The sequence below is a fragment of the Hyperoodon ampullatus genome (genome assembly GCF_949752795.1).
Source record: "Hyperoodon ampullatus genome assembly, chromosome: 7".
NCBI lineage: Eukaryota > Metazoa > Chordata > Mammalia > Artiodactyla > Ziphiidae > Hyperoodon > Hyperoodon ampullatus.
The window spans coordinates 93,308,241-93,331,260 of NC_136920.1; the positions used below are offsets into that span (position 1 = coordinate 93,308,241).

Sequence of the window (23,020 nt, forward strand, 5' to 3'; positions counted from 1 at the left end):
TAGTGCCACCATTGCTGCAACTCTCTGGGTTGTCTAGGAAGTGAGACAATAGACTGTCCAAGCATCGCTCCCAAGGTTTACCATGGCTAATGGCATGTGCAATTCCCTGTCCCTAGAAATTAGTATGACTTATGGGGGAAGGGAACAAAAAAACAGGCTTGAGATGTAAGCCATCCTATGAGAGCAGGAAGTAGAAAAAAAAACACCCAGGGGTTGATTGATTTATCCTTATCTCCCAGGTAGCAAGTTAGCTAACAAGGATGAGAAAAGCCACACGCTGAGGAAGGTCAGCCATCAAGAGCACTGGATGATTGTTGTGTATTGCTCTGTGCTGAGATGTAGGAAGTGAAATCTTCTCCAAGGCGGTATAATCATAAATGCCAAATACCTCCCTCGCTGAATGCCCTCCTCTCCTCTCACTCAGCCCCTGCTAACAAAGGACAGTGGTTGTGCTTCAGAGCAGAAGCCACAGGGTGCGGCTGTGGCGGGGGGGGGTGGGGGACTGTCTCTGGATGTTGCAACCATCCCCCTGCTGCATCCGATCTCGTCCCACGCACACTGCCTGTGTCCCTACGCCGCCCATCGGCGTTGCCCAGATTTTCCCTTTTTCTTTTCCGGCATAAGTGGTCATTTCTCCCCCTTTCTTTCTCATGCATGTCTCAGTTTCAGCCACACCTTATAGAGTCCTGTGCTTGTACCCCAGAGGGCTCGGAATGGGAGCAACTGGGGACTCTCACCCAGCCCATGGCTTCTTATTTCTTTCCTGCTGTCCCAGTCCTCAGCTCCTGATGAGCCAATGTTGATGAGTCTCCCTGTTTGCTTCCCTTCATCTCCCCGTGACCAGCCAGGACCCCCTTTAACCGTGTCTCTCCCAGGAGTGGGTAGGGGCAGGGTTAGGTGGGAGTAAGGTTGGGAGAGAGAAGTAGCATCGTAGGACAGGCCTTAGAATGAGAAGAACTTCCGGTGGGAATGAGTATTGAGTGCCTACTGGGTGCCAGGCTTTGTACTAGCTGTCGCACATATGGCTATCCTATTTCATCCTCACAACAACTTAAGAAGGTCCTTACCGTCTCCCCCTTTTGCAGATGAGGAAATTGAGATTCAGGGCTTGCATAATTTGTGGGTGACAGGACCCAACCCTCCACTGCTTCCTGCTGCCTTTGTCCAGTGCTGAGTTGAGATAGCCAAGTCCAAACTACAGCCAAGAGCCCTGCCTTCTAGACATGACACGATTACCCCATTTTACAGATGGGGAAAGTAAAGCTCAGAGAGGCCACTCAGCTGGCAGTGGTGGCCCAAGGCTTGTGCAGATCTGACCCCAGAATCAGAGCTCTTCATCACCATCAGCTATTTGGCGTTGGCACTCTTTTCCCTGGTGTACCCTAAACTACTCAGTTTTATCTGGGGGAGAAAGATGAAAACTGATAAGTATTAGTTAGAAGGAGACATTTACTATATATGGATGTTAGCTGGCTTTCTTTGGCCCCTATTAGCATACACAATCCTAAATTGTTTATTTTGTCACTTGAGAACATTTCAAAGGGGGAAAATGCATATTCAGAGCCCAGTTCCTAATCCCAGCTTATGGAGAAAGGCAACCTGTTCGTTAAGATCTGTTTGCAAGGCCCCGCCCTGCGTGTCTGGAAGTCGGCAAATCAGGCTCCTTCTTGCCTCCCACCCCCCTTGCCTGTCCCCACTTCACCCCGGGTGGGGTCTCTGCCATCCATGGAGGCACCCTCCCCAGCAGGGCAGGTGTATTCAGAGACGCTTGGAAGCCATTTGGCAAAAGGAGAAGGGAGCCATTGTTTGCTTGCAGTTGGAATCACATAACCTTTTCTTTCTGAAACATTTACATTCACGTCCACATCTCCCTGTCGCTACAGAAAATTGAGGAATCCATGCCCTACGCTCGGACGATGGAAGAGAGCCACGCAAAATTAGCAGAGCTGCTGGACCTGAAAGCAAGGGGCTGGTGTCCCTTTCTTTCTAAAAAAGGAGTCTGACTGTGAAAGGAAAAGAATTTTAATCAAAATGGAAAATAGGAATACAGCATGAAGCTTTCTTTTCCAACTTCAGATAATGTACACATCATCCCCACAAGACAAGGACGTAGGGGAGAGCTAGCAAACATTTTTCTAGCTGGAAATGTTAGCATCTATCTACAAGGACAAGTTTAGTGCTCAACAGCACAATAGAAATTTAAAAGGGAAAAACTCCAAACTTCTGCAGCCAAATTCTTCCCTCTGATTTGATTTACAGAGCTGTCTCTAGGGAGACTAACCAAATACCAAGCAAATTGGCATTTTAACCACTGTAATAGCCCACTTTTCTTATTATGACAGATACGCTGCACAGACCTAGGAAGGGCAGAGCCAGAAAAAGTGGAATTAGTTCCTTGGTGCTGGCTTTTGTTGGACATGCTGCATCAATTAAAACTACAACACGTTTTTTAAAAAAAGACCTCCCTACACCGGCATCAGTTCTGGTTTGTAATCTCTGTGATGACCTCCATGCTTGGGGATTAAGGACTGCATGGGGTTGCAGCAATCAAGCCCTTGCGGTCCTGGTTATTATTGCTTCAATAAATACATGGTTGCCGTGAGGTTTCCATTAACATCATGAAACTTGGGGCCTCCACAAATTGAGTAATTGCTACTGGCTTTTTGTTCTCCCTCTTTTGTCAATGCCCCAGCCTGAAATCCAGGTAGACAGGGACAGGAGTCATTTGCATATGCTAAACGCACCACAGAGATCCGTGTTCTCTCCCATTCCAAGCAGGAGTGGGGGATTCTGTTAAAGGGGTGTTTGGGTAAAGCTTTCAGGGGAACTTTCCACCCAGGCTTCACTAAAGAAGTCACCGAGCCCACTCCAGCTGCCTGGACAGGCAGTGCCTACGGATACACCAATCAGTTTGGACGTTTCTCTGAGAATGAAGCCACAGCTCTTGGGTAAACAGGATGGGGGGATGTGAGGAGTGTTAATCGAAAGCTGTAGTGAATTACGGGTTTGTACTTTGTGTTTACACTGTCTCCAGGGCATGGCCATGTGGCTACCATTGTTGCAAGCCAGGTTCATGAGAAACAATTTACTTCTGTTCCCAGTTATGTCTGAGCTTGGATGTGTGTGTGTGTGTGTGTGTGTGTGTGTGTGTGTGTGAACTAAGAAGTTAAATGTACTTTAAGATAAACAGCAGATAGACATGTCAAAGAGAAAGCTTAGGTTAGCTCTTGTACAAACAAAATTTAGCCTAGTAAAGAATTTTACAAGATATTTGCATGGATCTTTACAAAGATCCATGCCTCTTTTTGGTACAAAGAGCCAACAGCAGTTAGATCTGGGAAAGTCTTCCCCAGGCTGAAGCACCTCCAGCTTCTCCATCTCCCCGTGAAGGATGGAGAGGGTCTCACCTTGACTTTTCCGTAGCTTCCTTTGGGGATGAGAATCTTGTAGCCATTCACCTCCACCGAGAGCTCCTTCACCCAGGAGACGGCTGAGCCTCCCCGGTGCTCGTTCTTTGCCTCCACGCTGAAGAAGGGGAGGCTGGAAGTATGCAAACACTGTCGGGCCAACAGGTAGGCACAGGAGCCTTGGAAGTGGAAGAGGAAGCCATCAAACGTGTGATAGTGCGGCTCCCCAAATACCACGCACGTGCTGGTCTCCAAGGGGCTGCAGTAGAAGAATTTGCCTTTGGGTTCGCACACCTCGTAGGGGCTGCAGGAGGCTTCCTGGCAGAAGATCTCATTGTTGAAATCCAGACAGCGGCACTTGATGGTGCAGTTCAGGTCATCCCAGAACACCTCCCCTCGCCGAAGGAACTGTCCTGGGGAATAAGGACAGTAGAACTAACATTTATTGAGCATTTACCTTCTGTGCTGGGCATCAGGCTAAAGGCTTTACTTGCCTTATACCGTTTAATCCTCAGAAGAACCCGATTAGATATGAAGTGTTGCCCTCACTTGTCAAGTGAGGAAACTGAGGCTTAAGAGAAGTTAGGTAATTCATCCAAATCACTCAGCAACTCAACCGCGAAGCCAGGATTCCAAGCCAAGTCTGTCTGAATCCAATCTAAGCTCTTGACATTATTTTCACCACCACTGGTGAGCACACTTTCATTCAAGGAAAGACACATTGTCTCACTCCATGGGATACACCAGGACACACGGCAGTCCTTGCCTTCCTTTCGGCAATAAGAGGAAGGGTGTTCCGAAAGAAGGCCCTCCCCCACCCCCCGGGTAACTCGGCAACACTGTTGGTTCATTTGCGAACGTGATCATTCATTCACTCATCCACTCATTCAACAAACAGCTGTTGGGGGCTCAGTACGTGCCAGAAAAGAATCAGGAGTCAGACCCACAAATTTAAATCCCAGGCCTCCTGGGAAAATTCTGGAAAGGGCTGACCCCTGGCTTCCCACATTCCCAGGCTCATAAATCCTGCAGACACTGTTTAGGCAGAACTTACACCTACACGAGTTGTCTTCTCCCCTCACCTTAGGCCCGGTCTAAGTCCAGCACTCCTCTCTCTTTATCCCGTGGACAGAACTTCTTGACAGAATCTATGTCAGGAGGACAGTGAGATGGGGAGGGGAATGGTCCTAAGGGATGTGCTAATGTTTAAAATACTTCTATTGCCTTGCTAGGCATTCAGTCTTTAAAACCATTTCTCTAAATGAATGATTTCCCCCACCAAAAGCCTTGAAATCTACCAGTTCTTCATATCAACCTTCAGCTGACACGGCAGCATCTCTGGGCTGGGGGCTATGACCTAATCCTTGGTTGGGGGTCGGAGTCAAGAGAACTGGGCAATGGTCACAAGTCTGCAGTCAACTGCCAAGACTACTGACTGAACTTCCACTTGTCTTAATGTTCTAACCCATAGAATGTGGACAAGGTTATTTTCTCATCCCTGCCTCCTGGGGAACAGAGATGCTATAAAAAGTTGGCACAGGTCAATAAGGTAGAAGTATTTGTACATTGAGACTTTCTGAAAAGGAAAGTATCAAAGATACAACATTAAGAATTGTAAACACTATCATATACACCAGGAGTAACTGTAGTTTGAAACTGTAGCTTGCAAAGTTTTCTCAAATTTTTATAAAATGGAATACCTAATGCAGAGCACAAAGCTGCCAGGTGAGCCTAGGCAGAAGCCATGGCAATTGGACAGTCCTTTCAATAGCTGTCCAACAGGAACAATTATGTCTCAACGGGCAGTTATGTTTCATATGGCCCCTGAGTGGGATAATAGATGTATTCACAGTCCCAGTAGTTCAGATGCATCAGCCCTGAAAACAGGCCCCTCCAACCTCAATGCCCTTTGGCACTCACCCAGGCTGCATATACTCTAACAGCCTCCACTCGGTATGATTTCCAGTGTCTGCTTTCTCAGGCTTCCAATAAATGAGGGGGAAATGTCTTTGAATAGAGGAGGTTTGGACCAAAAGGTAGACTCTCTGAGATAATTTTGTTTGCAAAATGATGATATAATAAACCAGCTCTATGCAACACTTCCCCTGCTATCGTCCAGGCCAAATCCCCATCTCATTAGATTGACGTATGTCCAGTGGCACATTAAAATGCACAGCAGCCTGTATGAGGAGATTGAATTTGTCCTGTATGTGAAACCCAAAGCCATAACTCAGGAGGGAAAGAATGAAGTCAAAGTGAGGACTTTGTACACAGCTGGCATCTGACCAACCCCACAGCTCTGCGAGCCAGTGTTTTCCATTATCACAGCATTTCATTCCCGGGACTCAAGGAGAGGCTGTCACCCGGCACTTAGGTAGCATGGCCACAGCCAGTCAGCTCCATGACACTTGGACAAAGGCGAGAGGCATTGGGTAGGTCCCTAGCCCAGGCCATAAAAGCGAGAGAGATAACGGGGCATTGGTTTGGTATCTTCATAGACCTTAGATGAAGATGTGTTTACACTCTGTAAGGGAAGACAGTGCAATCTCTGAAATCCTGGTGACCTTTGGAGCTAGATTCTTTTCTGTCCAGTTTAATACTGGCTTAGCTCTAAACATTTATTTGCTCTTCTGAACATGGAGGACTTTACAGAGTCCACAGAGGCAAGGATGCCCAGGCAGGCCATCTTCACAAATGACCTTTCCTCAGAGCAAAAGCAGAGGTTTGATAAGTGTGACCACAGCGCAGGGGATGGGGGCAGAGGGTGTGGGCATTTCAGATCAGGTGAATATGGCTCTTCTGATTATTACACATATCAAAGCCCTCAGGGCTGCTGAGACTCAGAGGTCACCTGGCCATGCTCTCCATGGAAGGAGGGCAAGAGACCTCCTGAAATTTTCATCCCAACCCATAACTTTCTTAGGAATCTGGAAGCATTTTCCCCAGGGTCATCTTCTGTACTTACACAGTACCCTGCACTCATGTCTCTCATAATAGGTCTTACATTGTATCATCACTGTTTCTGTGCTGTCTTCTCTACCATGGTAGGGTCATGGGGGTCCAGAGCAAGCACCATCTTCAGCACCTAAGAGAGTGGCTAAGCACATTTGGAAAGATGCAGTGGCTGGAAGGCTGAATGGATGGATGGGTAGATGGGTAGATGGGTGGGTAGGTGAGTGGGTGAGTGGATGGGTAGATAAATGTACAGACAGATGGATAGATGATTGACGAATTCTAGTTGCTATAGCCTCCACTCCTAGAGGCAGAAATATGCCCAGAAATCCTGTTTTCTGAATACTTTTAGACATATAAGAAGCTGGAATCTATAAACCATGGTGTCCCTGTGAGAGTCCTGGGCTGTTTTGTACATCTGAAGGGCTTTTGGCATTTCAGAGGAGGCTCCAAACTTTGGATGCCAATGTAAAGGAAACCCACAGAGGTTCACGGAGGTTCACCTGCAGCTTGTTCACACAGACCTAAAGCCGGCTTTGATTCTCCCTAAATTCCTGCATGTTTTGCTGCTGCTTGGAGGACTTTAGGAGAAGCTACCCTAAAGACTATGACACATTTTTTCCTTTCTTTCTGATCATACTAGGAAGTACTGATTTACTCTCGTACAGACTTGGTGATGCTCCAAGCTCACCCACTCCCATGGATCTACAAAGCGCAGGTGGTAGAGCAGGAGTAAAAATGAGAAGGAAAATTTAAAGGGGAAAATGGCAACAACAACGACAACAAAAATAATGTTAGGGCTTCCCTGGTGGCGCAGTGGTTGAGAGTCCGCCTGCCAAGGCAAGGGACGCGGGTTCGTGCCCCGGTCCGGGAAGATCCCACATGCTGCGGAGCGGCTGGGCCCGTGAGCCATGGCCGCTGAGCCTGCGCGTCCGGAGCCTGTGCTCCGCAACGGGAGAGGCCACGGCAGTGAGAGGCCCGTGTACCGAAAAAATAAATAAATAAATAAGTAATGTTGAACAGGAGGGCTCTCTTCTGTCCCCCTGGCTGAGGAATCATTCAAGAGCCTCGTCCACTTTGCAGTAGTTCCCAATGGGGAGCTGTGTTCATACCCCAGGCAAAGACTTCAGAAACTGCGGTCTGGCCAGCGCAGGGTTTCAGCTCCTGGAGTGATGAACGTGCAAGCACAAATGACCTTGATCTCCATTACCCAGACGAGAGACTTCAAAGGGTAACGCATCAGCAATAAGTCCCCCCTACCGTGGCTTAAAAGCCTGCCTGTCTATCTAAACGAAGCAAACCTTGCTTTGCCTCAGAGAAGAGGAAATGCTTTTACCTCTGGAGGTGCAGCCATTGGCTGGGTCAATTTCCTTCCCATCAACTTTAAATGCCCAGCGACCTGGAACATTGACGTTTGTGGTCTCTTGGATATTCACAATATCAGGGGTCCTTGACCCCGGGAGGCTGAAATAATTGGTGATGTTTCCACCATTAAATCCTGCCTAGAGCACAAAAGGAAGAGCAGACTTTTGAGCACACACATCATCCCCTCCCCCCCGCCCCAACCTTGGTTTACTTGCCCCCATCTTGTTTTCAGCACACCTGAAATCAAGAGACCCCCTTTTCCTGGAGTCTCTGGGGCCACCATTTCAGGTGATAAAGGCCCACTAGTTCATGCCACACCCGGATACAGGTATCAAAGATGGGCAAGACTAGTCCCTCAGTCCACCTGCAGGATCAGACACGCTTCTCCAGTTCAAAGCAGGATTCCCCCCAGATGCTAAGAGCATAAGAAGAGAAGCACAGAGGAGGATGAGCCAGAGAACCACCTACCTGTGCCATCACTCCCCCAAGTCCCGTCAGGGGATCGCCGCCGCTCGCCGTCCCAGTGGTCCAGTTGATCTCGTAATAATTGAAGAGCGTGAATGTATAGGAGCCGTCGGACACCAGGACGGCCTGGAAGGTGTTCACCTGCAGGATGCGGATGGGTGGGTGGGCTCAGGACTCACATCCCCAGGAGCTCCTCTCCCCAGCAGCAGCTCCCTTTACCCTGCCCCCTCCCCACTCAAGCAGCTCAGAGCTGCTCCGACCCCAGCCTCTGTGCTCTGCCTTCTCTCCAAATATGTTCTCACCTCCAGGGGGAAAAGCAAGACATGTGGGGCTGTGCATCCAGAAGAGAAATTGCCTGAGAATAACCTAGAGGCTGACTCAGCGTCCCTCTTACATCTCTGACCGGTACCAGACAGGAAAGTCAGCGGCCCGACTCAGCATGTGATAATACGTGGGCACCTATAGATGGCAGCATGAGAATAAACTATAGGAACTAGTCAAGCCAGGGAGAGGGCTGTGAGCACCTGTTCCCAGAGCAGGTGGCGTAGGGCGTGGGGTGGGGAGGGAGAGGGCAGAGCACGCAAATGCCAGTCGGTGTGACTCTAGAGGTGGCATGGGCCCTGCTCTCTCGCTTCCTGGAACACGCCGCTAACCTTGGTGAGATGTCTCCCCCTCTTTTAAATGCAGGTTGGAAAGTGATTTTTAAAAAGCACTTGGTGGGGAGAAATTGCTCCTCTAATGGAGCATTTATGCATCACTTTATATCTGCAAAATTCTCCACCCCCCATCTGTACCTCAACCAATGCTAAGACAGGCAATTTTTTGGCCCATTCCCATCATAGGAGTTAAGAAAACGGAGGGCTCAGGGAAATGAATTGCTGGAAATTCCACAATGACCCAGCAACAGAAAACAGAATTGGAGCCAGAGCTCCCAGTCTGATCTCTTCGTGCACTGTCATTACACACGGTCTTAATTTTCAACTTTTTAGGACAGAGATGTTATATACATTCAAATCAGTCTTGCAAACAGTTTCCAGAAACAAGCTGTAGCAAACTCTGTCCTTTACTATTTCCCTTTGCTAATCCCTACCCCCTGATGCATGTTTTCAGGAAATTCAAGTAAAAAACAGAGTTAAAAGGAGAGGCTGCTTCGACCTTTTCCATTCAAACCTAGCATTTTCCCAGCTGCACGATACCGTCCTGGTTAACATTCTGTCAGATGCAGAGGAAGACCCACATCCTTATCCTGTGTAATCAGACTGGGGTAGAGGATCTTGGAAGCCCCAAATCTCCCATCCTAGACAGTCCCAGGGAGGGAGAAAAGGTGCAAGTAAAGAAAAGCCCTTTTTGTGCACGAGAACTTTCTCCTCAAGCTCCGTGCTTGCCACAGCTGATGGCGTTTATGATAGAGCCGCCCAGCTTTATGCCTCCATTCTCTGGCCCCGTTCAACAAAAGGGCAAAGTGGGACACAGAGAGGACCGAGCAGTCACCTATATGGCTGCTGTGGGGTCAGATTCATGAGAAAGGCATAAAGTCAAGGACACAAGGACCAAAGCTAAACCCTCCTTCAGACCAGGATGCTTCTTCCGGATGTGAATTCCTTCTCCTGAAATAAAGTTGGTAATATCTTTGGTCCAAGCAGGTCTTGAAAGCAACCCGTGTCTGATCCCAGAAGTCACCTTAAAACCAGCCAGCCATCCTAAGAACGTTCCAGAAGCTGGCTTGCCCTCATGCACCCTTTCCCTCACTCTCACCCCCCCGCCCCCCCCCCCCACAGGTAACTCTTCAACATGGGTTGTAAGACTGCTCTGGATCTGTTCTTGTAAAACCATGTTTTTAATTCTTGAAAAGCCCTTTTATACTTCAGAGGACTTCTAATGCTACCTGGAGGGGGCAGCTGAGGAAAAAGTTTAGGATTCAGAGCTAGGAGACTGGGTTTGCACCCTGCGCTGCCTCATATGAGGTTCAACTCCCTTTTCTTGACACTTGGGCAAGTTACTTAACTTCTCTGGGCCTGTTCCCTCACCTTTAAAGTGGACGGTGAGCTTCCTTGGGAACACTCTTGTGAGGGCTAAATGATTTGCAAAGATAGACTATCACAGCCCTGGGTTCACAGTCAGCCTCAATAAATATTAGTTCTCCTTCCTTAAAGTAAACACATCCTCTTGACTTTCTACTGGGCTTCTGCTTCTAAAAGATCTCTCATGCCCAGTGTTTAGTTGGCCTGTTGATACGTGTTCCCCTAAAGAAGGGGGTGCCTAGGATAATGGGAGATGGAAGAGGGGCCCGATTTCGAAGACAGGAATGGATGGACACTCCTGCAGCTCTGGAGGATTTTTAACATCTTTTTCTCCAAGGAGCTCAAAGCACTGAGATGTGACCTCATTCACCCTCATTGAAAGAGTCCTCACCTAGTCCAGAAATTTACGCCAAAAGTACAAACCAGAAAGTATCTAAATTATCTTGCCATTTTTACTGCCAATGGAAGTGTTTTTGAAAAACTGGTGGTCAGCATTTGATGGGCATTTCATCTCTTTTTTTTTCTCCCTCTGATACTAAAATGTATCGATCGCTGGCATCCTGCATCCTAAAGCTGTAAGGTATGAGGCTCAAGGACATAAAACATCACCCAAGGAGTCGTTAGCAATCCATAACATGACAGAGGGAAATTTTTGCTTCTTTAGAGGTTATTTCTAGCCAGTGCATCCACTGTTTAAACTTGTACCTTTCTGTTCTCCAGAACCTCTTAGTGATAAAGTGCATTGCGATGCTCTGGTCAGAAGGTGCAAAGAGGCAGGGTGCTCACAGCAGGGCAGCTACGAAATGCAAGCCCAGCACTTTTCCAACTCTGTCTCTAACTCAGTAGTTTCTGTTTCACCCTGAAACAACTGACTCATCGCCAGGGAAATCAGAAAACAGATGGAATTGGAAATAATCCTAAGAAAGCGGAGGGAAGATTTCTGAGTGTCTTTGCTTACTGGAAATTATACATTGAAGACGCATCTGCTGCTTCAAAAAACTCCATTGCCAAAGTCATCCAAACAAACGGCAGGCTTTCCTGAAAATTACGCTGTCCCTTTACGTAGAAAGTTGATTATCTCTATAATAATGCCAGTGATAATCTTTCTTATATGACTTTTATTTGATTGCCCATTTAGGATTTCTGAGCAGATGCTGAAACTTTATTCATGAAACACTTTAACTGCCCAATCCAATTAGCATCAAATATGAATAATTCTAGCCCTGGTCACAATTTTAAAAAAGGTCATAACATAATAAAGTGAGCCAGATCATTTGGCTCCAAACTGGCACCCTAGCTTCCTTTTCCTATCAGGTTTTGTGAAAAAAGAAAAAAAGGAAATTAGCTGATGGAGAGAGGCATTTGGGCCTCTGGTAAGGAAAAGGGACCTTTGGGTTCCTGGTGGGTCCCTAATCGTATGGGGTCTCAGTGTCTCAATCACTCTCCTGCAAAATAGGAATGCTACCTACTGCAAGAAAAATGTGGAGGGCTTCTTTATAGACATTTGTAATGGTTCGTGATAGAGATGACACATCTTCTGAAATATTACGGCTGACTGGACTGGTTAGGTGTGATAGCTCCCTCTGTTTCCTGGAAAGTGGGTGGCAAGACTCCTCAGTTTAACTCAAGGAAACTGACATTCTTCAGCTCTAACAATTAGACTCCTTCACAGTAGTGAAGATGGACAAGAATTAGATGTCAGAATACGAAGTGGAAAAGGGAAAATTTGAATGATTACAGGTGTGGTGCTGCTCCCTCCATAAAATGTGACTTCCTCCCAGGTCACAATGAAAACCCAAGTGGCAGAGAAGGTTGACATGTCTTTGAAGTACTTCCTGATGTCCTTGGTGGCTCTTTTCAAGATGACAGGGTCCATGGTCTCTCTGTAATAGATCTCGCCTCGAATCCCATTGTGCACATCTGCCCAAAATGGAGCAATGAAGGCCCTCCCATCCGTCAGGGGAAAAGATTCAGGCGTGAACTGGCTCACTAGCACGTTGAATGAAACAACTCCATTGTTATTGACCTACAAAAATAAAAGAGGTTTTGCACAGTGGATCTGAGACTATGACAATTTCAGAGTCATAAACCAAGACAGATGCTCACCTAATCATATGAATGGAAACGACTTTTAAACCACTGAATCAGAACCCCCAAACAGCAGCTTCCATTGCTCAACTAGGAGGTTCATTTGCTTCCAGACAAACTCATTGGTTTCCTTTCACTTTCAATTTGTAGCCAGCTGCATTTCTTATTAATAATCAGCCTCATTTTCATGTTCTGTATCCTGCCTTTATTTATACTTATCAAATGCTACTGGATTGTGTGTATGTGTGTGTGTGTGTGAGTGTGTGTGTGTGTGTGTGTGTGTGTGTGTGTGTGTGTGTGTGTTGGGCTAGGCAGTGGCTTATGTGGGCAATAAAGAAGATCCAGAGTTACAGATGCAAAATAGACAGGAAAAAACCCAAAAAACATGGAAGCAGAAAGTTAAATTAAAAAACTGAGGAACTCTATATTAGACCTTGATTTCTATTACATGACAAAAGAGGAGTGTCAGTGAAAGGTAAAGCAAATACTCCATCACCAAACTCAGATCTCGAGATGAACCATATCCCACCCTGGATGAGACATTTAAAGGATTTTTATTGATGTCAGAACCACTCGGTACTCAGAAAAAGATAAGGTTACGATCTACAGATGAGCCCAATTCCATTACAGCTCCTGTAGTTTGTTAGCTTCTTTGTATAGTCTCTGCACAAAATAGAGACGTGAAAACTTTACGTTGTATATGTAAATGACTATCTTATGGTGATTTCTTCATGATTTATAAATGGCTTAGTAAACTTATTAAATTACTAAACCTTACTGCAAATAACAAGCCGATATATATACTCATAAACAGGATCTGTAAACAATCTGCCTGTGTCTGCAGCTCAATATGTTGGTACATGAAGCTGATTTAACCCAAAGGCTTGTATGGTTTCAACAGCAGGAGTGTCTGTGATGGGAACAGCAGGAGTGTCTGTGATGGGAATACTTGCAATTCCTCAACAGAGAAACATTCTATTGTTAGGTTCATATTTAATTAGTAACATTATGGACATTAACAGTGACTCAGATCCCAGAGATAAGTAATCAGTACCTGGGTCAAGGGTATGAATGTCAACCTATTTTGGAAGCAAGGGTGTGCAGTTTGGAAAGGAAGCTGGAGATCCAGCTACAAGGACATTGAGAGTCTACTGTCTGCAAGTATCAGTGAACAACCCAGAAGCCTGAACAAGACTGCATGACTTAAAGTGTTGGAAATCCAAGGAAAAATTTGCCCTCAAATAAGCCTCCCCCAAATTAAGGACCCTCCTTCTGCAAAGGCAAGAATTATTCAGACTCCATGTCACTTAGTTCAATGGAGGAGAAAGGGGAGCTTAACTAAATACACGTGTTCTAGAGGTGTAGGAGACCAAGGCTTCCAGGATGGAAGTCCTGTGCAGCCCTCTCATCTCCAAAATCAGGTCAACACATTCGGAAACTTACAATCAGCTGTTATAGACTAAGGAGGCTCTACAGTGAGTAGAGCATAAAAGGCATTTCAGGATGCCGGAGCAATGTGTTTTCTAGGGAACAGTGGTGTAATTAAAACACACAGACTAGCAGAGGAAGTTAGTGATGACTCAGATGTGTTTTGATTATATTCTATAGTTAAGAGCAGTGGTTCTCAAACTTTTGTGGGCATCAGAATTCCCTGGAGGGCTTGTTCAAACAGATAGCTGGGCCCCTTCCCAGATTCAGTAGGTCTGGGGTGGGTCCTGAGAAGTGACATTTCTAGCAAGTGCCTAGGTGATGCTGATGCTGCGAGTGCAAGGACCACAGGTTACATAATGGAAGAGGGAACTCTTTTCTAGTGGGAGTCAGCCTTGAGCTATCAATCAAAAGTTGGGGAAGATAGAGGCCCCCGATGCAGAGAAGGCCAGAGATGGAGGCGCCTGGAGTTGTATTTCTTCTTCCAGGGCAGGGCGCAGAATAGAAGAGGATGTAATCGAATCTACATTTGCTTCACTCAATTCTTTTAAGGCCGAAAATCAAGACAGGTTCAGTTGCTCTGAATCTTCTTGTCAATGTGCTATAGTCTCACTAGCAGCAATTCCAATGATCAAACATTTAAAATAACCTGAGAACACAGGTGCGCAGGAGAGCTCTGACAGCAAATGATACCATTTCTTCAGGCAGCTTTGACAATGAGACCCTGTGGTGTATCTCAGACCCAGTGAGGTTGGCCAATTCTGCAAACAACCTTTATATAATAGTTGAGTTACCCCTCTACTCCGACTCTGCTCCAAGTTGGTAGGAAGCCTCAGAAGAGCAGATGCCTAAAGTCTTCACACCCCCAGAAGGGAAAGAAAATTGCTAGTGCTCCTATTGTGGTTCATTGTATCTTTCTATCTTGTCTCGTGGCAGAAATAATGTTCCTGGCATTGGGGTCTCTGCTTCACTTGGGTGTGTAATCACTCACAAAAGCAATCCATTGCTCTGGATACTCCTCTGCTATGAACATTACCCATGAAATATACCTTTGACTTTCTTAATCATAAAACCTATCAGCTCATGAAATCTCAGAACTCGTCATCCGGGCTGCCAACAAATCCTCCATTCCCAGAGCCCTGGAAGAAGGTATGTAAAATACTTTTCCTTAATGACCAGCAAGGTGGGAGAGCCCTAGAGCAACAGCTGGGCTGCTTGTCACTTACATAGATGGTGCGGTAAGGAACGCCAAAGAAGAAGATGGGGATGGCCAGCTTAATCTCAGGTGAGCTTCCGTCGTCTACTTTAGGGGTTTTGGTGTCATTCTGCCAAAATGGATACATGAGCTCCCTGGGCTGAACTGTCAAGAGACAGGGAGGTTAGGTAGATGGCCGATCCCTCTTCGGTTCGGCAAGCTGCTTTCCTCCCACCCGCTAAAGCCAGCTTCTTTCAGTAAGTCTTACAAACGACGTGTAAGTCAGATAGGCTTTTCATTTATCCTCAACCTCAGCTGGACACGGTGCGTTATCTTCTGCCTCTGGAAAGGGGAGCGTGGAAGTGATGGCATTTCTCCTTAAGAGAAATCACTTCCCGCTTCATTTCTATGTTTCTATACATTTAGGAGACAGCAGTGGTTAACACTGGCTGGAAGATTGTGAAATCAGCCCTGCCTGGGGCTCTCAGAGCACTGAGAGGTGCCTCTAGGTCTGGTGTGGCTTAGCCCGCTGAATCCTTGATCAGAAGGCAACATACAGAGAATGTGGCCAGTGGCTATGAGACTCCCTTCTAGCTCAAGAATTCTACTATCAAGTCTTTTCCTGAAAGGAGTCCCCTTCCTCCAGATGCACAATAGGAGAAGATACCAGATCACAGAGGAAATAAACAATAGTTGGATCTGGGACAAGAGTGGGAAGAGAGGGTTTGTAGTAACTGGCCTGTGAATGACCTTGATTGAGCTCCGGCCCCATGAGAAGTCTCTCTGCCCAGCTCCTGTTTATAAAGACAGACATGGGATCCTCTGGGGCAAAGGAGGTTGGGCCTTTGAGCACCCTTTGGGGAGGAGGCGTGGGGCGCTTACTCATCATCCTGGTCAAAGGTGCGAGTCATCGCACAGACACACACAGCTCCCCTCCTGTAACCGTGTCACCACCTCTCTTGGCAAGCTGCTTGTTTCTCAGAAGTTTCTCATCCAAACTCTTGCAAGGGGTGGCCCAGTTCAGAGAGAGAAATTAGACAATTTCCCCAGGGTCTACTTTACGGATGATCATGTCCAATGGCATTTATGAAATAATTTATATCTGGGGTGTAATGTTTCTTTGCCTCTGTCCTTTCTTTTCTTGGATGAAAATAGAGCAATAGAACATCATCTATTCTTCCATTTTCTTAAATCATATGTGGCAAATCCATCTGGGGCTTCTGCTGACAGTTCGTGAGGCACCTGCTTGCAAATGTTGATGCCCCATCCTCAGGTCGGGGGCCCCTCCTTGGGAGAATCCCTGCTCTGTGCTGATGGAGCAGATAGGCTGGCGAGAAACCACTGAGGGCTGCCCTGCTCTTTTGGGAGCCTTTAAGTGAGCAGAGAGCAGCTCATGTAAGAGAGTGGCCGAGTGACCAGAAAGCAGCTCAGTAGTGCCTGGCCAAGTGCCAACTTCTCTCCTCCTGGAGCAGGGAATGAGGGGAGGTCTGCCTGGAGGAAGAACTACTCTGTTTCCAAGGGCTAACTAACATCAGAGGGAAGTGGGGAAGACGAGCCTGGTCATTAGTGTATAAGCATCATTCCCCAACCTTCAGAAGTCTCTGTGAAGCCAACCAAAGGAAATCTTTGGGAGGTGCTGTAGTTAGTTTTATCACAAGGGCACTCAGCCCACGTGCTTTATTTAATGTCACAATCAGTAGACAAAAAAGGTTTCTCTAACAGTCATAATTACATAGAAGTAACAAATTCCAAATTCCCAGAAGGAAGCAATTAAAAAAAAATCTCTTTATAATCCCTATCATAGAATTATACACAGGTACTTATTAAATTTGAAGGGTACTGAACATTCTCAAATTAATAATAATAAATCAAATTGTGTCATGGATTTATCCTTCATGGGGAACTTTTTAGAAGTGATGTCCAAGTGTGAACAAGGTCTCAAGTTCACGCTGAATTGTAATCATTTGAATGGAAAGATTAATTGGTATTCGGGGCAGTGTTGGCCAATCTGCCTAGGATATGAGAAATCCATGCCCCTCCTAAGGAGACAGAAAACTATGGTCAGAGAGATTGTCCCTAACTTCTCTCTCTGCTCCAAAGGTGACACAAATTTGCAAGATTTATCCCTTCAGGAATGATCCTGACTAGCTCATGATTTTGAACAGGAAAGGATAGACAATCAACAATTTTCAATTTTAAGAAGAATACAAATAATCAAGATATCTAATATTGTAAGTACTTAACAAATAGTTGTTGAATAAAAAAAATATGACTAATAAAAGGGAGTAGGTTTAAACTACAGTAATTCCTACCTTAGAAGTCATTACTATTATAAAAATATAGCTTGTTAACAGCATAGCCTATCAATAGAATCAGAGTTAATAAAAGAAAGAATCTCCTTACCCATGCTGATTTTAGGCCAGGAATATTACAATAAACCTTATGTTCCCAGAACGCTTTTTTTTTTTTTTCTCCAAATAAGACATACTTTCTTAGAGCAGGAGTACGAGGTTAGAGGCAGTAGGACTCATTATTGTGGGGTTTCACACTATAGCCCGCCTGCGACAACTGCTTAAATTTATCCAATCCTAGAAAAATGTTAGGGCTCCACATGCCTTATAGATCTGTTCACTCAGACTTGTAATCATGTGTCCGCTGAACTAAACAAACAAAACAAAGAAGATGCTCTAGAATTTTAGCCATAAAAGTTTCAAATCGATATAGACTTTCCCACCTTTCTTGCCTAAAATTCAAAAACTGTAGAAAGAAATGCATGTGATCTCCTACCTACCCGGGGCAATGCTACATAGAGAAAAAGGAGGAATCACGGAGGGAAAAAATTTTCTTATTTCACTTGCAGTTTTAGAGTTTTGGCCATTGTAAATGGCCACTGATACTCAAGTCACTGACATTAATGCCACTGGAACTCCCTCATTTTGGCTTAAACAAGTGTATTTTTTAAAGTCTGTGCCACCAGTTAAATGCCTTCATTGGAATCAATCATCAGGCATGGGATGCACACACACCTACCCTGTGTACTTTTAATGAAAATAATTTGCATTATCTTAAAGACTTATTCCATTGACCTGGGGCAACTTGGTATATACAAATTGTGTTCGAAGTGAAATAAGAAAAAGTAGGAATGTAAATGAACATCATTCAGAGTTAATGTATTTTGCCCTTGACGGCAGAATTTAATTTACATTTTTCTTGTTGTAACTGTAGACACATGTACACCTGCCCTGATAATTACAGTTCCAACAAAAGCGTCTCTTTATAAATTCAAGAGCATGCTAATCACGAGCTTTATGGAATTTTGTAGTACTCACCTTGGTGCCGTACAAGTGCGAAGATGAAAGAGACCCAAATTCTAAGTAATGATGAATAATTCATCCTGGAATTTTAAAAAGAAAAAGAAAAAAAAATCCCCAGCTTGCCAGAGTAAACAGAACACCAGGTGTGTTTGGTGGCAAGTCCCAAGACACATCACAACCATCATAGAACATTCACATAACAACATCAACAGTTCTGAGTCAGGATGAAATGCCCTGGATGCTGGCAGGCCCTCCTATGTTCAACACCTCATGAACAAATTAGATTCCCCCGTGAGAAGCAGTTTGGAAGTGTAATGAGATCATTCAAATTGTCAGGAAATTATAAAGAATCAATGAGCACGGCAATGAGTCAAGGAAAGGCATCTACTCTCCAGCTACTAAAGCCCTGAAAAACAGGACCCCACTCTAAAAGTGCCTGTTGTGTCTCTAGAACAGACATCCATCCTTATGAGACCAGGCTCTCCTAATTTTCACAACAGCTTTCAATCAGGATCCCATAAAAGTCAGTTAAAACACAATGTGGCCCTACAGGTAGGAGGATTTAGAGTTTGCCATCACCTTCTGTAAAGTATGGGGCCAGTCCATCACTCTGAAGTACAGACCAGAGTCACAGGCTGTAGAAGACTGTCCACTGACTTTCCATATGTGAAATGAATAATAGACATGTAATAAAAAAAGAACCATGCCAGGGGTGGCTCCTTGGAATTACAATAAAAATAGAATCCGGTACACAAGCAAGTAATTAGTCGCAGCAAATTAATTAGAGAAAGAACATCACAAAAGTGAACTTGTTTTCATTTTAGTTACAATCCGCTGGACCAGTGGCTTTACCCCTTGGACGATCTGAGCCGCTCTGTAGAGCTGAGATGCGAGCTCCAAATTATACATACTCCTGCATCAGCACCAAGTGCATGGGTAGACACTGAAGTTTGCTTCTGATAGCATTCTTAAAACTAAAAACCTTTCTCTAATTATTGGAAGCTATCACAATTCTTCAGCCAGACTTCCATGGAAAATCAGTGAATCTCCTCTGTGAGTTTTACTGTAAATCTTCAGTTGTCAAGCACACACATTGAAATCTTAAGCACATAATAAATATTAGTCAGTTTTGCTGAAAATGGGAGGAAGCCTTTAGCAGAGATCACACACAGCTTTTAGCAGAAGGAGATGTCAGGCAGGTTTAAGACTGGAGTCCTTAGGGAAACAGTTCAGAGAGCAGGAAGGAGGATTCATTTAAATATTTGTATTTATGAAAAATGTCACTAACCTGTTCTGTAGAGACTGGAGGAATGGAGTCGGAAATATTAAGCCAAATCTTGGTAAACCAGGAAAACTTAGGTAAAACAAGAATTCATGTCAGTTCTCCCCCACTTGCTGCCAATTATTTCTGATTCCTGAAATGATGTCTGAATCCCCTACTCTCAAAACCAAAAATTCAGTTAGTCCTGCGCTAGAGTCACATAAGTGTTGAGTTGCAATCAAGTTTTTCTTCTATTGATTAAGGAAAAGTAAATCTAAAGATCAGTTTCAGGATTGCGTAGAGAGGTTCTTTTCCTGAAAAACTAGACCTTTTTCTACCCCCCTTAAAAAAAAAAAAAAAGAGAGTAGATTCAGATGGAAATGTCAGTTACTTGGAGCTGAAACCTTGGTCTTTTCTGATCGGAATCACTTTGCACTGAAAAACACAGAAGAAAACCCCCCTTCTACCTTTGTACCTAAAAAAAGGCAACTGTATAATGTTACGGAATTAGCATCCACCAGCATGGGATTCAAACGCCAAACAAAGCTACTGCCTCCAATATTTAAATAAAGTTGGTTTTCTACCAAAGTCTTTTTTTGTTTCTCTGCTTTTGAACAGCTGCCACAAATAGGCTCTACCCTGTTTTTTCACAGGTATGCATGAAGTATTGAAAGAAACTGTCTCAAACTTTTCTAGGTTTTATTCCTCCCCTTTTCCCTCTGATACACCGCAGGGCAGTGTGTTAGGCCAGGGGACAGGTAACCAGCATGAGGCAGGATCTTTCACAAGGGAAAAACCAAGGGCTCTGGAAACCTCCGCAGATACCCAGCGAGGGTCCTTGGAGGGAGTGGGGACAGATAGACCCCTCCTGACGAAAATCTGCAGTAAGTATTTAAAAGGCATCGTGAACAAGGTAAAAAGGTGTCCGGTTCAATGCAGAATGAGAAACATTGGCTAAGGCAGAAACTAAGTTTATTATCCAAAATATTTAAAGTGAGACTTGTTAAAAAAAGGAAATCATCTGAAGGTAGCAGGAGAAAACTCTCTGTAAATCAACGGGGACTTAAAAATTGCTTCAAAGTTCTCTCTGACCAGACATTTAAATGCCAACTGTATCAAAAGACATAATTCCAGTTTTGAGCAAATTGTCCTAAAATGGACAAGAGGTTTGGGAAACTAGTTTTTCAGTCTAAATTATTCAATATTTTTTCCATAATCCCATGGTAATTCAGTAGGTTTTACGAATTCTCCACATGTATTTACTTTCTGATGTCAAATGACTATTTTCCTCCCAAAGGCACATATTTATGTAACAGAAAATCTGATTTTTTGGGTGCCTGTTCATAATAAAATTAAACTCAAATCCAAGACTCACCTCAAAGAGCATTCTCCTTGCCCAGCTTTTATTAAGGTTTTAGTCTAGTAGTCAACCTAAATGTCGCAAAGCAAAATAGTTGGTTCTATTTTAAAAACTGCTAGTGTCACAGTAATTGCTTTGGTCTTCTTTCTTCATGCACTCGTGGATATTTGTATCTCAGCTTTTTGACCCATATTAAATGTTTCATCCTTCTTGGGACAGGACTACTTCTGGGATAAATGCCACCTGGGCTAACCAGATACACAAAATGGCAGCATAAATGGATCAGAATGACTGAGAATCTGGGTGCAAGCAAGTGCCAGGTGCTTGAGGACAGACAGAGCTGGCTTATTGCTGGTTGGGCTGGGGAGCCAGTTAGTGAGTGTGTATTCCGGGTATACACTCAGTGGTCACAGAGGGAAAAACGACAAAAATCTCTTTTTATGCCATGTCGGCAGGAGGGTTTATTCTGTTTGAAAGGGTGAAGTGAGCCAAGATTTAACAAGATTTAGACCAAAGGTGGTGTGGGCATGGCTTGAAGCTAGTAACCCAAGACAATTTGTGTTTTACAAAGATGGCATAGATGGATGCTGCTTTTTAGGCAGGAGGAGAGGCAGTTCGAATGGAACACAAAACAAAAAAATATTCCTAAAAATGAGTAGAATAAGCCTTATATGCTGATTGTTTTTGTTTTGTTTTGTTTTCTTAAGTTTCTTACACCTTCTGTGAAAGAGTCAGATCTGAGCTAGTTTGAAATGATGCAGTGAGAAGTGTGGATGGCCACGAGTCTCCAGCTGTGAGCTCCTTCAGGCTCAGCCTCACTGTTGGAGCCAAAGGCAACCCCATCCGTGACTGGGCGAGGTGGTGGGACAATTGCCTCAGCACTTTCCACCCAATGCAGGACTCCCCTAATGGGCAATTTTTGCTCTGGAGAACCTAGTTGAGGTGACAAAGGCTATGTCAAGGGCTCAACTGAAGCAGCTCTACTATGCCAAAATCAGGGTCTAATTGGGAAAAACTTGGACTTGTGTATATAATTTTATGCATTGGGATTTTATATATGTATGTGTGTGTATATATATATATATATTATATATATAAATATATATAATGTATATACATTGGGGTTGAAATGTCCAAATTACTGTGGCAGATGGCAGAAGAAGGGATTAAAATTCTCAGAGACATGGACACGCATGTATATTTTGTGACTCCAGAAGACCCAACATATGATCATGTTCCATGGAAAGGCCCAGAGGACCGACACATCATTCACCAAAGGCAGCAGGAATATGCTGGTGAGAGAAGCACCAGCATCACAAACAAGCTCAGTGGGGCTCCCCTCTGCAGGTCAGGGCTGGTGGCAGGAGGGGTGGTCACAGAACTTGACTGTCCGATCGCAGTGGGGATGATGGGCACCTGAAACAACAGAGACCAGGTAGCAGCACTCTACTGCCTGAAGCCAAGGGGGTCGAATCTTCATAATAACCAAGCAGGTCAGAGTCGTAGCCAAGGGGCCCTGATCCATAGAGAGTTATGGAGATGATTAATAGAGCATGGCATCCAAGGGGCAAAGTAGATGGGCAGCCAACAAGGGTATTGCTTACTATATATAATAAAAAAAGAGCAAGAATGGTTGAGCAAGAGGCCAAAGACAGTTGCCCCAATGAAAGGTCTTGATCCCTTGCTCAGTTTGTGGATCTGAGTCAGTTTTTTAAATTTGGAATCCATAGACTAAAAAGGTAACCAGGTCACCAAAGGGAAGAATCCTGCAACATCATGACAAGTGTGTACAGTAGTGATTCTCTCAGTCCTTCCCCCAAAAGACCTATGGTCATTTACTTGATTGACTGTAGACTGGGGGAGGGGAATGCCTAGATATCTTGTGGACTGTTGGACAAGGGGTTTGAGTTAACACTGATACCCAAAGACCCTGTTAGAGTGAAAACAGAGAGGCCAAGGAAACAAAAGGAGACCTGGCCAAGTCCCAGCAGGTCCACAGGGGCTGCAGACCTACCTGGATGTCAGTTCCCAAGTCCCTATATATAATTGGGTTTAATATACTTGACACATTGGGTCCTTGGTCTGTGTGGTAGAAGCTATCATAACAAGGAAGGAAACTGATCCTTCTACTCCAGCCAAGGGAGTCAGTACAAAAGAGTCTTGC

General features: G+C 44.8%; 1 protein-coding gene across 2 annotated transcripts in view; it reads right to left on the reverse strand.

The window, feature by feature from the left end:
• LOC307056061 (alpha-tectorin) overlaps positions 1 to 18,314 on the reverse strand; it is a gene marked incomplete at both ends in the record, with an annotated part of 70,276 nt that extends 51,962 nt beyond the window's left edge. For both annotated transcript variants that reach the window (XM_079708525.1, XM_079708524.1), the window contains 6 exons: positions 3,408 to 3,820; positions 7,696 to 7,861; positions 8,193 to 8,330; positions 11,949 to 12,236; positions 14,953 to 15,086; positions 18,251 to 18,314. In XM_079708525.1, the coding sequence (XP_079564651.1) occupies positions 3,408 to 3,820; positions 7,696 to 7,861; positions 8,193 to 8,330; positions 11,949 to 12,236; positions 14,953 to 15,086; positions 18,251 to 18,314 (1,203 nt within the window). The remainder of the gene's footprint in view (positions 1 to 3,407; positions 3,821 to 7,695; positions 7,862 to 8,192; positions 8,331 to 11,948; positions 12,237 to 14,952; positions 15,087 to 18,250) is intronic.
• Positions 18,315 to 23,020: the final 4,706 nt, after the last annotated feature.